The sequence below is a fragment of the Mustelus asterias genome, chromosome 19 (assembly GCF_964213995.1).
Source record: "Mustelus asterias chromosome 19, sMusAst1.hap1.1, whole genome shotgun sequence".
Taxonomy (NCBI): Eukaryota; Metazoa; Chordata; class Chondrichthyes; order Carcharhiniformes; family Triakidae; genus Mustelus; species Mustelus asterias.
The window spans coordinates 55,701,949-55,717,175 of NC_135819.1; the positions used below are offsets into that span (position 1 = coordinate 55,701,949).

The window sequence follows — 15,227 nt, forward strand, 5'->3', positions numbered from 1 at the left end:
CAGAAAGTAATTGAGGCCAAAATGTTGTCTGATTTCAAGAAGAAATTAGTTGTAGCTCTTGGGGTAAAGGGATCAAGGAATATGGGAGGAAGGGGGGGAAATCAGGATATTGAATTCACTGATCAGCCATGATCATAATGAATGGCGGAGCAGGGCCAAATGGCCTACTCCTGTTTCTTGTTTCTATGACCTTTTTATGGGCCTCTGGCTGAATTCCCCGCCCACCATTGAACCCACCAGCAAGTGCTTGGGAGAATTCTGCCCATAGTCTGTATTGACATTATATGTTGGCGGAAGGTAAGTTTTTTTGGTTATTTTTGTAAGTGTGATTGTTTTCTTCCGTATTGTTCAAAGCGTAACTTTACATTTTCTACAAATGGCTTGGTGCTCTTTGACAAGAGAAGCTGAAAAAGTTCAAAGTTGGGACTGTAAACAAACTGGCATTTACGACCCAAAGCACACATCATTCTATTTCACGGTGTATGGGTTAAATGCCTGGGTTACACTGCATGCCCCACATTGTCTAGTTTTGGTGGGCTTGTCACGATAGTAATTTATTAATTTCCCTGGTTTTCTTGCTTTGGTGATATGCTTTTCATTATTTTAACATTTAGTTGAAAGGAATTGCTGTGCTTACGGTAAGACATTGTGACTGACGGAATTGATAAGTTGAGCTGAAAAAAGGGAATCTAAATACAATTCTTAGTGGCAAGGTTGACAATTTCCAGTTCTGATCTTTTACATGATTCTTTTAGATTTATATCTTTCACACATCATCCTGAAAGAAGGAATCATTTGCATTGCCCTGGCAATTTGTTATTTCTTCAGTCTGTCTCAAAGAGTTTTACTGTCAGTGGATTGTTATTGAAGTACAAATACTGTTATGTTGGCAGATCTGGTGGTGAAGTTGCTACAGCAACATCGAGCAGCTTGAAATGAGATGAATGACCAGATAATCAGATCAGGGGGTTCAACCTCCATGCTGTTTTAAAAATAAAACCATAGAATTTTTTTAATTATCACCTCAGCAAACAGTGGGACCCTATTTCAGGGAGCGGTGTGATGGATGGGCTCCTCCTCCGATGTATTGTTGTCTCAGCACTATACTGAAGAGTTAATCAAAATTATATCGGACCATAACATCCCGCATCTCCAGCGCTGCATTTGGTGGATAGCCCAATGATGGACTGGGCAATCTCTCTTGGATGTTCCCACCTAAGGCTTTATGCAGAATTGTCCAGAAGGTTTGACTTCCCCTTAGACTGGGCACCATCCAGCACTGAGATTGAAATCGCAAGCTTTGGATGATTCTGCCAGTTCTACACTCATCAGTAATCTGAAAGAGCTGGAAGGGGAAAAAAAACACTTCTAACTTCAGAGTAACTATTATAAGTACCTAGACTGAACCCTGCATGGTATGCTACTGTAAGAAGTTAGGACGGGGCATAGAGTATAAAAGTTGGAGTCTGATGTTGCAGTTGTATAGAACGTTGATTCGGCCGCATTTGGAATACTGCGCCCAGTTCTGGTCGCCACACTACCAGAAGGACGTGGAGGCTTTAGAGAGAGTGCAGAGGAGGTTTACCAGGATATTGCCTGATATGGAAGGGCTTAGTTATGAGGAGAGATTGGGCAAACGGGGGTTGTTCTCACTGGAAAGACGGAGGATGAGGAGTGACCTAATAGAGGTGTATAAAATTATGAAAGGCATAGATAGGGTGAACGGTGGGAAGCTTTTTCCCAGGTCGGTGGTGACGTTCACAAGGGGTCATAGATTCAAGGTGAGGGGGGGCGGGGTTTAACACGGATATCAGAAGGACGTATTTTACACAGAGGGTGGTGGGGGCCTGGAATGCGCTGCCGGGCAAGGTGGTGGAGGCGGACACACTGGGAACGTTTAAGACTTATCTAGATAGCCACATGAACAGAGTGGGAATGGAGGGATACAACAGAATGGTCTAGTTTGGACCAGGGAGCAGCGCGGGCTTGGAGGGCCGAAGGGCCTGTTCCTGTGCTGTATTGTTCTTTGTTCGAACACCAGGTTAAAGTCCAACAGGTTTATTTGGTAGCAAAAGCCACAAGCTTTCGGAGCCTTAAGCCCCTTCCTCACCTGAGGCTCCGAAAGCTTGTGGCTTTTGCTACCAAATAAACCTGTTGGACTTTAACCTGGTGTTGTTAAACTTCTTACTGTGTTTACCCCAGTCCAACGCCGGCATCTCCACATCATGGTATAATACCTCCACCCCATCCCAACCAAGCATGGTGCTCCCCACCTGCACACGATTCCCCACCCACACGCGATTCCCCACCCACACGCGATTCCCCACCCACACGGAATTCCCCCCCACCTGATATCTGTCCCAACTGGGCTTTCCCGTGTCTTGTGATGCATGAGGCATCAAGCTGAACAGGAAACTCGCCCATTCTTGCCACCTGCCATGGATGTATCAGAAGGATTTACGGGTTGATATTTAATATATATATATTTTATATATATATATTCAATCTGTTTGACTACGCTCTGAATTCCCGCACCATGGCCGTCATGGCCTGAAGTGAGATTCGAACCTGGAGCTTCTGCTCAAAGGCAGGGACGTGACCTACTGCATCACAAGACCTCCTATTTTCAACATTGAAGATTCTATATAAATGCCTGTTATTGCTACATATGCATTTACTGCTTCCTGCAGAAACAACATCAAGGACAGAATTCTCCAACTTCGCCCAGGGCTGGGATTCTCCGGTCCCGCTGCAGTGAATGGAACTTTGGCTGAGCGCTAAATTCTCCGTTCTCGCTGTGGCGGTATGGACGAAAGCAAAGAATTGTGGCCCAAATGACCCTACCAAATATGTCAAACCTCCAACAGTGTTGCAACTTGCTGTGAAGGGTTTTACTTTGCAACAAATAATTTGTCATAACTGCTAAAGAAACCGAGGTAATTCCAGTGCACTTTTTTTTAGAAATTGCCAAACGATATCTCAGACCAGTGGCTGGGAAAAGATTGAAATGTATTTGCTGACTTCAAAGTTAACAAGATGTCTTTTGTGTCTTCTTGCAGAGACTTGCGGCAGCTGCCGAAGATTTTCAGGAAAGACATGTTTGGAAAGAAGAATTTGGGGTAAGGCCTCAAGTCTCCTTTTGCTCCACACTGTGCCCTCGTGACCCTCCAGGGGCCATTCTGCCTTGGGCTTCCCAACACTTGTAGCTGGGACCCACAATTGATGTGCACAATGCATGGTGATTGAAAATCAATGCCTGTCTCTTTGTACTTTGTTTTGAGAACGGTTCAAAGCCGTTGAGCTGTGACCAGTTGTCTGTCATCCATCAATGCATCAATGACCTACTTTTCAGTATTAACTAAGACTTTGTTGTTACGGCCCCTGTATTGATCGATCCAAGCGCAGTTAATTATTAAATGTAGGATCTCTTTTCAAAAACAATCTGTCAGTCAGTTCTGTACATCTGAAACCAATTGATCGGTATTTCTGTTTTGTTCAGATGCTTTGAATTTATTTAAATCCAATCCCCAACTCCACCCCATCCCATCCCACCCCCTCCACCTTTTCTGCTTCTTTTCTGTAGATACTCAGGCAGATTTTCCTGTTCATTGGGTCTAGGGGAAGAAAAACATAGAAATATAGAAAATAGAAGCAGGTGGAGGCCATTCGGCCCTTCGAACCTGCCCCGCCATTCATTTTGATCCTGGCTAATCATCAAAAGCAACATCCTGGCCCTGCTTTCCCTCCATATCCCTTGATTCCTTTAGCCCCAAGAGCTATAGAAATAACAGGAGCCAGAAAAGTATAAGCACAGGTAATTGCATCTGACCAGTACAGGGATTGAACCCGCAACCTTGGTGTTTTTAGGACCGCACTCTAACCAACTGAGCTAACTGGTCAAAAGTGGGCAGAATCCCATTTGAACAGGTCTCTGCGCTATAATGCTGCCTAGGGTTTTCCAAGGGTTCTTAATATGGGCAGGAGGCCTATGGGGTTAATATGGGCAGGAGTGTGTCTGCGCCTGGACTAGGCATCCAGATTGTTGCTAGCCCTTCCACCTTAATTTCCTCTCCATAATCGTGGCAAAATTCTGGAAGTCAGGCTTACTCTCTGCAGAATCTTTGGGGGGTCCCGGGAACACCTTGAAGATTCTCGGGTGTGCTGTGTGCTCTTGTCTCAGGCTAGTCAATAGACATAGCAACCTCGAGTATCTTGTCTGCTTGTTTTGTTTTATTGCTCCCGTTCTCCCTTCCTACATAGCAAATGCCTGGCAGCCAATTTAAACCTTGATGTGATGGACTGACTGGCTTTAGACCAAGAACTCACTGTGGGGAATTGCAGCTTACTAAGGATGCAAGTGCATGAGCCTTCCTCTGATATATTGTGCAATTAATATCAGTGGATATGAATGCAGATGGAATTTCAAATAGACATACAATACTGTGAAAAGAGTGCACAGCATCTGCTGCACAGAGGATAATGGATTGATTTCAAAACTAATATTGTTAGTGATTCAAAGAGCATTGGAACCTTGAACTCACTCCCATAGAATCAGTTGTTCTATCCTGATGTAGGATGCAAGGGTATAGTGTTTCTCATTTTGATTTTAAAACGTGAAGTCACTGCCTTGCACAGACATGGTGCATGGTAATGGCCAGAACAGGAGACTTATGACAGTCCCAAAATCATAAACTTTATTGAGAGATAAGATAATTGACCGCTGCTAAATAGTCAGTTTGTTTTGTGCAGTATCGATCCATTGAAAATAAATGCCAGCGTCTTATTTAGCTCTGCGTCTCCACTCATTTTAACGTTCAATGGATTATCCATTAATAGCGGTTCCTCATATAAATTACCAAGGTAGAAATCCATTAGGATGACGGAAGTGAAACTATCTTAAGGAGCTGGACACTCCCTCATTGTTGTTAGTAATAGTTGCATTTTCCAGTGACCCGCCGGGGTTCTGCCTCATCTCGTAGCTCTGGGATGGAATTCTGGCAGTGCCCGATCTTTGAACCTGATTGACTTGGTGTGAAATTATTTTTCTCATATTTCATCTGCCACACTTGTGCAGACACCTGTGACAAGCCAGTCTGTGTGAGGTGCCTAACTCTGCACAATCAATGGGTGCCATTCAGGCATGAAATGTGAAGTTGCCCGATGAATATAATGCCGTTTGTTCTTATTGCTCGGATCATTAATTAGAATGTAGCGACCAAAATCCTGGTGCTTTTGTCCGTGTTTCAGTTCTGTTCCTGTGTCTATTGCATTGATGTTTTTGTTGTTGTTGCTAAGTCAGGTTGCCAGCAAGAAAATATTACCTGCTCATTAAAAAAAGATAATCTTAAAAACTAACATGGGCAGAGTGTCCCTACAATAAATATCTTTTCCTCACTGGAAGATATGTGCGACATTAAAAATGAAAAGCTGGTTGGGTGCATTGGCTATGCTAAGTTCTCCCTCTGTGTACCTGAACAGGCGCCAGAGTTTGGTGACTGGGGATTTTCACAGTAACTTAATTGCAGTGTTAATGTAAGCCTACTCATGACACTAATAAATAAACTTGGGAAAGATCTCATAACCATCATGGGGCCGCTGATAAGTGCTTTTCTATCTTCAGCGAAAGCCGTTTCATGGGTCGATGCCCAAAGACAAAGTTGAGATTAGTTTTCCATCCTGAGTTTGAACCTTTGGGCCCAAAGGCGACATTTCTGGCCAGTGGCCAGCCAGCTGGATCCCTGGCTCCATCTCACCCGTCAGGCCACTTTCCCAGAGGGAGGGATTGGAGTTGGGAGGGTGGGGGGTTGGTACAGGGCTATCCATCCGCAAGTGGCGATTGTCTGCTAAACCAATTAAAGGTCAAGTGAGGCCTGTTGTTAGAGGCGGCTTGACATTTCCTCCTGCTCTTATCTTCTATGTTCCTATAGGCTATTGGGTTGGATGATCAGCCATGATCGTGATGAATGGTGGAGCAGGGTCGAAGGGCCAAATGGTCTCCCCTGCTCCTATCTTCTATGTTTCTAATTGGCTTCCAGGTCCTATTTATTAGAGCGATGAAACTGTTTGGTAGAAGTTGTACAGCAGGTTCTACAGGACAGGATGAGTTACTCCTTAAATCTGATTTCCTCCTTGTTGTCTTAACTTCTGATATTCTTATACTTGATAATATCATACCACGAGATGATATTTTAAAAAAATTCTATGTCCAATAAGTGAAGTTTGCAGCATGACAATTGGTCATAAGTAGATCACCTGTGAAGATGTTATCAATCCCAATTCATTATTTGGGTTGTTCTCCTCACAATAATACACAAACCCTAAGCCTGAAGTCACCATCTTTATAATTCTACATTCTCTTTGTTATTGCCTGACTATTGGTATCAGGTCTAATAACTTGTCTGAAACATAGATGCTGCTGGTGAATTGTTCATTGATGTTGAATGGGAGGTGGGCACATTCCAAAGGATCTAATGCACGGAGAACTCAAGGCCACTGGGCGGACTTCATCTCGGGTTCACTGGCGTTTGCAAGAAGGACGTTGTGATGATACTGTGCTTTTAAGAAATGTATTTTTATATCCTGTTTCTTTGAGGGTTATGTCTGGAATTCAGCTTGTTTTCCAAGGTGCCGGTTTGTCTGCAAAACAGGCAGTTCACATGCTGAGAATGCAGGCTAATGATCAATTTTAGCTCGGGGTGTGTTTGTTTTAATCTGAGTTAATGCACTTTTGTTCATTTGGTTTTTCCCTTAAGGTTTCAGAGTAGAGTTTTGATTAGTTGATAGAGTCATGTGCTTAAAGGAAAAGGAGACAGTTACTGCCAGATTCTGAAAGAAGAAGGAGGTCTCACCCTGGAGGCTACTGTTTGGGACTTGCCAGGAGAAATAGGTCACTCTCTGTCTCTCTCCAGAGGTGTTCTGGAGGCTCCTGGACTGGCAGCCCAAGTACAAACACGAGTGTGTTCTTAACTCATTTTGAAGAGGAGTTTAAGTCTATAAGAGCAATTGTGCTTGAATTGGAATGAATAGAAATAGGTTAGCAGTTAAAAACTGTATCTTGTCATGTTTAAGTGTTGTTCAATTGGTAAAAGTTAAGCCAGTTCATTTGTTGTTAAACTGTATTGTTAAATGAAGTTTGATTTGATAAAAGTTTCCGAGTGTGTCAATAGAATCACACCTGGAGGGAAATGCTTATCCTCACACTAAGGCCAACATTGGAGAACTGTTGGAGTCTAGTTGGGCTTCATAACATACTTTGGGCTTTCTGATCTGGTACCTTAACACTGTGAACCTTTTCAGCATTGATATCATAAGTTGCAAAGAGATCAAAGTTGGAGGAGCACAGTTGTTGGACTGGAAACGTTCACAAAGTGAGGAGGAGTGAGGCCACAAAGCAATTTCAACACAAAACGGAGAACTTTAAATGTGGAAAGGCAGAATCTAGGAACCTGTAGAGGACAGTGAGCACAGAGGGGAAGGGGATGGGTGAGCATGGCTTGGGTTGGGGTGGGCGGGGGGGGGAGGGAGGGTTGACAGCGAGGTTGGAGTAGGGAATGGCCAGAGGAATCATAGAATCCCTACAGTGCAGAAGAAGGCCTTCGGCCCATCGAGCCTGCACCAACAACACTCCCATCCAGGCCCTATCCCCATAACCTCACATTTTTATCTAGCTAATCCCCCTGACACTAAGGGACAATTTAGCATGGCCAATCCACCTAACCTGCACATTTTTGGACTATGGGAGGAAACCGGAGCACCTGGAGGAAGCCCACGCAGACATGGGGAGAACATGCAGATTCTGCACAGTCAGTGACCCAAGGCCAGAATTGAACCAGTGTCCCTGTGAGGCAGCAGTGCTAACCACTGTGCCAGCGTGCTGCCCACACATTAGGATAGTAAAGCCTAAAGGTAACAAGGACCTGGAAGAGAGTTTCAACAGTGGGTAGGCTGAAGCAGTGGTGCAGGGGATAGACACACTGCCTTTTTATGGCACCAGCGATCATAGTTAAGTGTTCAAAGATCTCAAACGTTTTCAGTGGTTGAGTGACGAGTGAGTGGTCAGGTGGTTTAGTGGGTGGATGCGTGGATGAGCAGAAATGAGGGTGTCGGGTGAGTGATCAGGCAGAGGAGTTAGTAAATGAGTAGAAGGTGAATGGGTAGAGTGTGGGCAGCCAGATCAGTGGTGGGGCCTGTGGGGGTCAGCAGTTATGTCGGGAGGGTTGGAGATGGTCCGTCATGTTGGGTAGAGTTGGTTGGCGGCTGGGTCAGTGGGGGGGGTTGCGTGGTTGGGGGATGTTGGGTGTAATGCGTAGGGGAGGGGGGCAGGGGTGAGTAACTGATTAAACAGTGTAATAGTTCCAGAGTATGCCGGTAAGTAGCACGTATCTAGCCCAAGTCACCAACACCTGAGATCAGTGTAAGAAATGTTCCTGTAGTATCCTGGGAAGATTAAACTTCTCAGGCAATTACAGCGTTAATGCGACATCAGAGCTTCTGATGCATTCTGAAGATACCTCAATATTCACCACTGTTGGCACTGGAAGATTTTTAAAAATCCATTCATGAGACATGGGCATTGTTGGCTAGGCCAGCATTGATTGCCCATCCATAATTGCCCTGTGGCTTCTTGTCCATTTATTTTGAGGTAAATCCAACAAAAATAACTCGAGCAAATTGATGCCTAGCGACTGGCAATAATGACAAAACGTTGATCATTGCATTCCCAGATTGGCTTAGGATTACACAGGAAAGGGAAGAACTGAAGAGATAACTTTGGCTGAAATGTTCTGCTGCGTGAATCGTAGCGAGCTAGACAGAAAATTTGGCGGGACCATTCAAAGGTCTGTGAAGCTCGGGTGGCAACTTCTGATCTTGGGGCATGCACGGCCAGAGAATTCTGCCCATCACGTGCAAATTAATTTGTTGCCCGTTGCATTATTGCGGAAAACAAAATGGTATGTTCAAAATCTCACTCTGCCCCACAGAGCTGTATCGCATAGGCTTTAAAGTTTGTGTGGAAGCAGGTGTCTGCTGCACTCTAAGTCCTCCTGCCACCCAATATCCCAGCTGGGGCGGCATGGTGGCACAGTGGTTAGCACTGCTGCCTCATAGCTCCAGGGACCTGGGTTCAATTCCCTGCTTGGGTGACTGTCTGCGTGGAGTCTGCACATTCTCCCCATGTCTGCGTAGGTTTCCTCCAGGTGCTCCTCACACAGTCCAAAGATATGCGGGTTAGGTTGATTGGCCATGCTAAATTGCCCCTTAGTGTCCTGGGATGCATAGGTTAGAAGGTTAGCGGGGTAAATATGTGGGGTGACAGGGATAGGGCCTGGGTGAAATTGTTGGTGCAGACTTGATGGACCAAATGGCCTCCTTCTGCACTGCAGGGATTCTATGATTCTTAAAAAATGATGTTGGCTGCTTGGTGCTTGAAGGAACACACAATCTATTTAGAATCATAGAATCCTACAGTGCAGATGGAGGCCATTCAGCCCATCAAGTCTGCACCGGCCACAATCCCACCCCGGCACTATCTTCATGACTTAAAATCTCCCAAAAGATTGACAATGCCCCTTTTTATGTAATCTGGACACTGCACAGTCTCTCACTGTGTGCTATGAAATATATATATATTCCTATTGATTTTTTAAAAATATATACCGAAGGCAAATGTTGAAAGATGACTTACTCACAGATCCCTTGAGATCTTGTGTCTGTGCACGCAGTGGTTCAGTGAGATTCCTTCATGGTTGCAAAGCATTTCCCCCGGGGCTTGCAGGGAAAAATCTTGGACTTTATCAGTCTCTCTGTGTAAGAGACTTTCACCGGCATGGGTATAAAATAATGACTTTTATTAAAAACAAAAGATCCCTGCATTCTGTTTCCTGGTACTTGCTATCCGTTCAATATCACAAGTTTTGCAGAATTGCTGAGATGTTGGTAACAGTGAAAATGCAGCAAGGTTATAATCCCTCTTGGAGACATATCTGTCATTGCTGGGGCGCACAGAGAAAATCGAGTCATCGGAAGTTACATTTTGCTTATTTTGTTTAATTTAACGTTGGTGCACCGTGTTAAAGCAACTCACAGGTTGTGCTTGAAAGTGTAGCGTTCAATCTCGCTTTAATAGATCCCTGGCTTGTCCCTTCCAGAAAGTTACTTCCGCTGTCTGTGATCTCAGCTGTCTTCATACTTGTTTGTTTTCTGCTCCACTTCTGTTCCCTGGTATTTTAAATACAGCATTTTGTGTTTCTGTACAGCCTTTAATAGATAAGTTTAAGTTCATTTATTAGTTTCACAAATGGGCTTACGTTAATAGAATCATAGAATCCCTACAGTGCAGAAGGAGGCCATTTGGCCAATTGAGCCTGCACCGACGACAATCCCACCCAGGTCCTAACCCCTCACCCCACATTTTTACCCTGCTAGTTAACACTGAAATGAAGTTACTGTGAAAATTACCTAGTTGTCACACTCCGTTCGGATACGCAGAGGGAATTTAGCATGGCCAACGCACCTAACCAGCACGTCTTTCGGACTGTGGGAGGAGACTGGAGTACCCGGAGGAAACCCACACAGACACGGGGAGAACGTGCAAGCTCCGCACAGACAGTGACCCAAGCTGCGAATCGAATCCGAGTCCCTGGCGCTGTGAAGCAGCACTAACCACTGCGCCACCTGGTGTTGTGAGACTTCCCACCGTGTCACCCCAGAGAAGGACCAAATTACCAGGCATCGCAATGACATCTAATCAGACAAAAACTGACATTGGCCCAAAGAAAGGGATATCTGGAGGACTGATTGAACGCTTTGTAGAGTGAGATTTACGGAGGGCCACCGAGGAGATGGGTGAATTAGAAAGGTTCAGGAAGGCAGTTTTGGAGCTTAAGGCTGAGATGCTGGGGCAAAAAGAGGTTGGAGTTGGAGGATTCCAGGATTCCTGCTGGCTGAAGGTGGCTATTGAGATAGGGAGGAGTGTTGCTATAGTGATTTCAACATCAGAATGAGAATTTGAAACTGGAGGTGCTGGGATACTGGGAGCAAATGTAGATTTGTTAGCCCCTCGGAGTAATAGGTGAATGGGACTTGGTGTGGGATCAGATACAGGCAGCAGAATTTTGTGTGAGCTGTAATTTATGGAGGTTGGAAGACCAGCCAAGAGTGTATCAGAATAGCAAGCTGAGAGGTAAGGAAGACAAGGGGGTTTTGTTACAAGAGGGACAAAGGACACGACCTTACTGGCTGTTCACCCCACTCTCCCGTTGCAGCAAAGTCGGAGAATATGGTGCCCGGCCAATTCTCCGTTCACTGCAGCGGGATTGGAAAACCCTGCCGGCATGAAGGGCCGTAACATTCCGACCTAAGTCTAAGATATGGGTGAAAACTAATGGGAATAGATACTGAAACATCACAATTTTGATTTTCAAATGAAACTGATATTTATCAGTTCAGAGGTTGCAGTCTGAATCCGGCAATCATCTACATACGTACATGGGTAGGTCATCCTGTCCGTTGAGCCTGTTTCACCATGAAGTGCGAGCCTGGATAATTTGTGACGTAACTGCTTGAACCCGTCTTTGCCCCCAATTGCTTTAATAATTTTGGTAAAATTTGGTAAAGTTTATACCTTGGATATAAAGTTAACAATTGACCTAGCATCAATTGCCGTTTACAGAAGTGAGTTTTAAATTTCCACCACCCTTCATGTGAGGGACGCATTTCCAATTTCATTCTGAGGGGCCTGTCACTCATTTTTAACATAATGCTCTGGTGATTCTGGACTGCCCAACCAGCAGAACTGCTTTCTCGATATCTACTTATCAGTTCCCCATAATGTGAAAACTTTGATCAAATCATCCTTTAACCTTCTGAATTCCAGGTATTCAATCCTAGTCTGTGAAATATTTTTAACAATGTTTGTACTCTATTCTTAGAAGTTACAAAGCCAATGTTCAGAGTGGACTAGTGCAAATCCATCTCTTTGCTTGCTCCAAAAATCAAATTAGAATTGAACCTAATTCACATTCCCCACATACAGAGAGACACATCGGGCAGAATTTTCCAGTCGTTCATGCCGGCAATGTTTTCTGGTCCCGCTGCAGTAAATGGAGATTTGGCTGAGCACCAAATTCTCTGTCCTCGCTGCAGCAGGGCGTGAACGACCGATAAGATCATGCTCATCAGATCCAAGTTGACAAGATAAGGCAATGCATCCCATTTTGGGCTTGATCCAACCCTTGATCTTAGTCAACGAGCCAAGAAGTGAAAATTGTCCTTGTAATTTAGTCCTTGGAATCTAGGTAAAGCTACACTATTCCCTCCAAGGTGACCATATCCTTTCTAGGGCGTGGTGACGGAACTGCTCCGAGCACTCCAGGTGTGTTCTAATCAGCTAACTTTGTATAACTGCAGCATAACGTCTATCCCCTTGTGTTCTTGATATAAACACCAGCGTTCAATTAGCTTTGTTGATTATTTTCGGTCCCTGTCCAGACTGGGCAGCACGGTGGCACAGTGCTTAGCACTGCTGCCTCACAGCGCCAGGGACCTGCGTTCAAATCAGGCCTCGGGTGACTGTCTGTGTAGAGTTTGCATGTTCTCCCTGTGTCTGGGTGGGTTTCCCCTGGGTGCCTCGATTTCCTGCCACATTCCAAAAATGTGCGGGTTAGGTTGATTGGCCATAGTAAATTGTCCCTTTGTGTCAGGGGGACTAGCAGAGTGGATAAGTGGGGTTATGGGGATAGGGCCTGGGTGGGATTGTGGTCCTTGCAGACTTGATGGGCTATGTGGCCTCCTTCTGCACTGTAGGGCTTCTACGATTCTATGATCTAAATGATCTTTGTATGTACACCTTCTAGTACCTTTGGACTTATGAGGAAGTCTAATGATTTGATTTGATTTATTATTGTCACATATATTAGTAAACAGTGAAAAGTATTGTTTCTTGTGCGCAATACAGGCAAAGCATATCATTCATAGGGAAGGAAAGGAGAGAGTGCCGATAGAGTGTTACAGTCATAGCTAGGGTGTAGAGAAAGATCAATTTAATGCAAGGTAATTCCATTCAAAAGTCTGACAGCAACAGTGAAGAAGCTGTTCTTGAGTCGGTTGGTACGTGACCTCAGACTTTTGTATTTTTTTCCCAAAGGAAGAAGGTGGAAGAGAGAATGTCCGGGGTGCGTGGAGTCTTTAATTATGCTGGATGCTTTGCCGAGGCGGCGGGAAGTGTAGACAGAGACAATGGATGGGAGGCTGGTTTGCGTGATGGATTGGGCTACATTCACGACCTTTTGTAGTTCCTTGCGGTCTTGGGCAGAGCAAGAGCCATACCAAGCTGTGGTACAACCAGAAAGAATGCTTTCTATGGTGCATCTGTAAAAGTTGGTGAGAGTCGTAGCTGACATTAGGGATTTCATCAGCTGCCTTTTGTTAGCCCATATAAGCTGCAGTCCGAGGCGAGTTGGCTTATTATCCCTTTGTTTTTCTCTCTCTCACTGCTCTTAAATAACAAAGTGACATGTACAGTTTTGGAATCTAAAGGAACAGTTTCTGAATCGAGAAAGTATTGGGAAATTCTAGTTAGAGCGTCGGCAATGTTCTCAATACTTATTAAAAACCCTGGGATAGTGACTCGGGGATTTGCCATCAATTATTAGTGCCATTATTTTCTTCATTACTGTTACATTGCTTACGAGTATCCTTTCCTGAATCTATATTCATTTCCTTGGGATATCCAACATCTCTACAAGAGACCATCAAAGCCAATGTTTAACAATGCTGACAAGCAACCACTTGGAATGGATTCCATGATCTTAAGGAGACATTTCAGGAGATTGCCTCCAGCAATGGTAGGCATAGGGAAGATTTAATTGAACATGTAGCTGTGGGCTCAGCCTCTGAAAGCAGCGTGCATCCCTTCTGTTTCCACCATTGTTTCTGGTGAACGATTGCATGTTCTAACAAATGTCTACCTTTAAGTAAATCACTTTGACCTCTCAGCTTTCTTTCATTAACGCCTACAACATATGGCTCCTAATTATCGACTCAATCAATCAGTGGAAATAATCTTTTCTCAATCTGCCTAATCAAAACCCATCCTTTTTTCAACACTTCCATCGGATATCCCCTTACTCCATTGAAAAGAATCTGTTTCTTTTTTTCTTTCCTCAATACCAAGTCTTTCAACTCTGCTATCAGAATGAATATTTTCTGCTCTCTCTACGTGGCCTGACATGCTTGCTAAAGTAAGGCACCCACAACTAAACAAAATATTCTATTAATAGCTTCACTGAGCCCGTCCTAGCTCATCAATTAGATCTGCCTATTCTAATGCACTCCCTTGCCTTTGTCTCGTATCCTTCAACATGCTTCATTTATACTCATTTACTTTCCTTCTAAGCGACAAGTGTCTCTGGCCTTGGTTTTAACCCATCCGCGGTATTTAGAAGAGATTGCTGGATGCTAAGCCCTAAAACATGACGGAGTTGACCCAAGATGCTGCACACACACTTAGTGCCATTTCTTTTCCAGAGGGTAATGTGCCATGCAAGTGCCCCATCCTGGGGAGATGGCACACTACATTAGCATATTTAACCAGGCTTCCACAGTCTAATTAGTAGTTTGATTTAAATTTAGCAGCTGCTGTGAGGGTTTACCAATGCTCAGGAGAATCTTGCTTCCCTGCTCATGGTCCTTTCTTTTTCATAGTCCCACCTTTTAAACCTTTATTTATATGCACTCCAGATCTCTGTAAATATATTTACTTTCACTGTTTTTCCTTCCTACTTCGTTGTATTGAACTGCATGTGAAACTTTTAATTCCACTAACCTGTCTGGGCTTTTCCAATCTGTTATGGCCTTGCTCACAGTACATCATGGCCTCTAACTTAGTACTAGTGAGCTTCAATACCTTAAATTCCTCTTGCGCCTGTATCCAAATCCTACAATTAAATGGAAGAAGACGCAGATCCGTGGAGCAAAGCATTACTGACATCCTGACTACTTGGAAAAAAATCCATTTAACCATATTCTTTATGTACTGTCTGTGAGCTATCTCTATCAGCCACATTTGTTTCGATACCATGCACTTTTAATTTTCAAATGCTATCTAATAATTAGCAGGTAAAACTTTTGTTGCATTAGCTTTATTTGTACCCACTGTTATGGTATCAAGTTATAGTATAGCATGAACAGCACAGCAAAAACTGATCACCCTTGCATAGTTGTTTGTT

At 44.1% G+C, this 15,227-nt stretch overlaps 1 protein-coding gene across 2 annotated transcripts in view; it reads left to right on the forward strand.

The window, feature by feature from the left end:
* The window catches only part of LOC144507961 (voltage-dependent calcium channel subunit alpha-2/delta-1), a 669,448-nt gene that overhangs the window by 209,477 nt on the left and 444,744 nt on the right, over nucleotides 1-15,227 (forward strand). For both annotated transcript variants that reach the window (XM_078235568.1, XM_078235569.1), the window contains exon 4: nucleotides 3,060-3,119. In XM_078235568.1, the coding sequence (XP_078091694.1) occupies nucleotides 3,060-3,119 (60 nt within the window). The remainder of the gene's footprint in view (nucleotides 1-3,059; nucleotides 3,120-15,227) is intronic.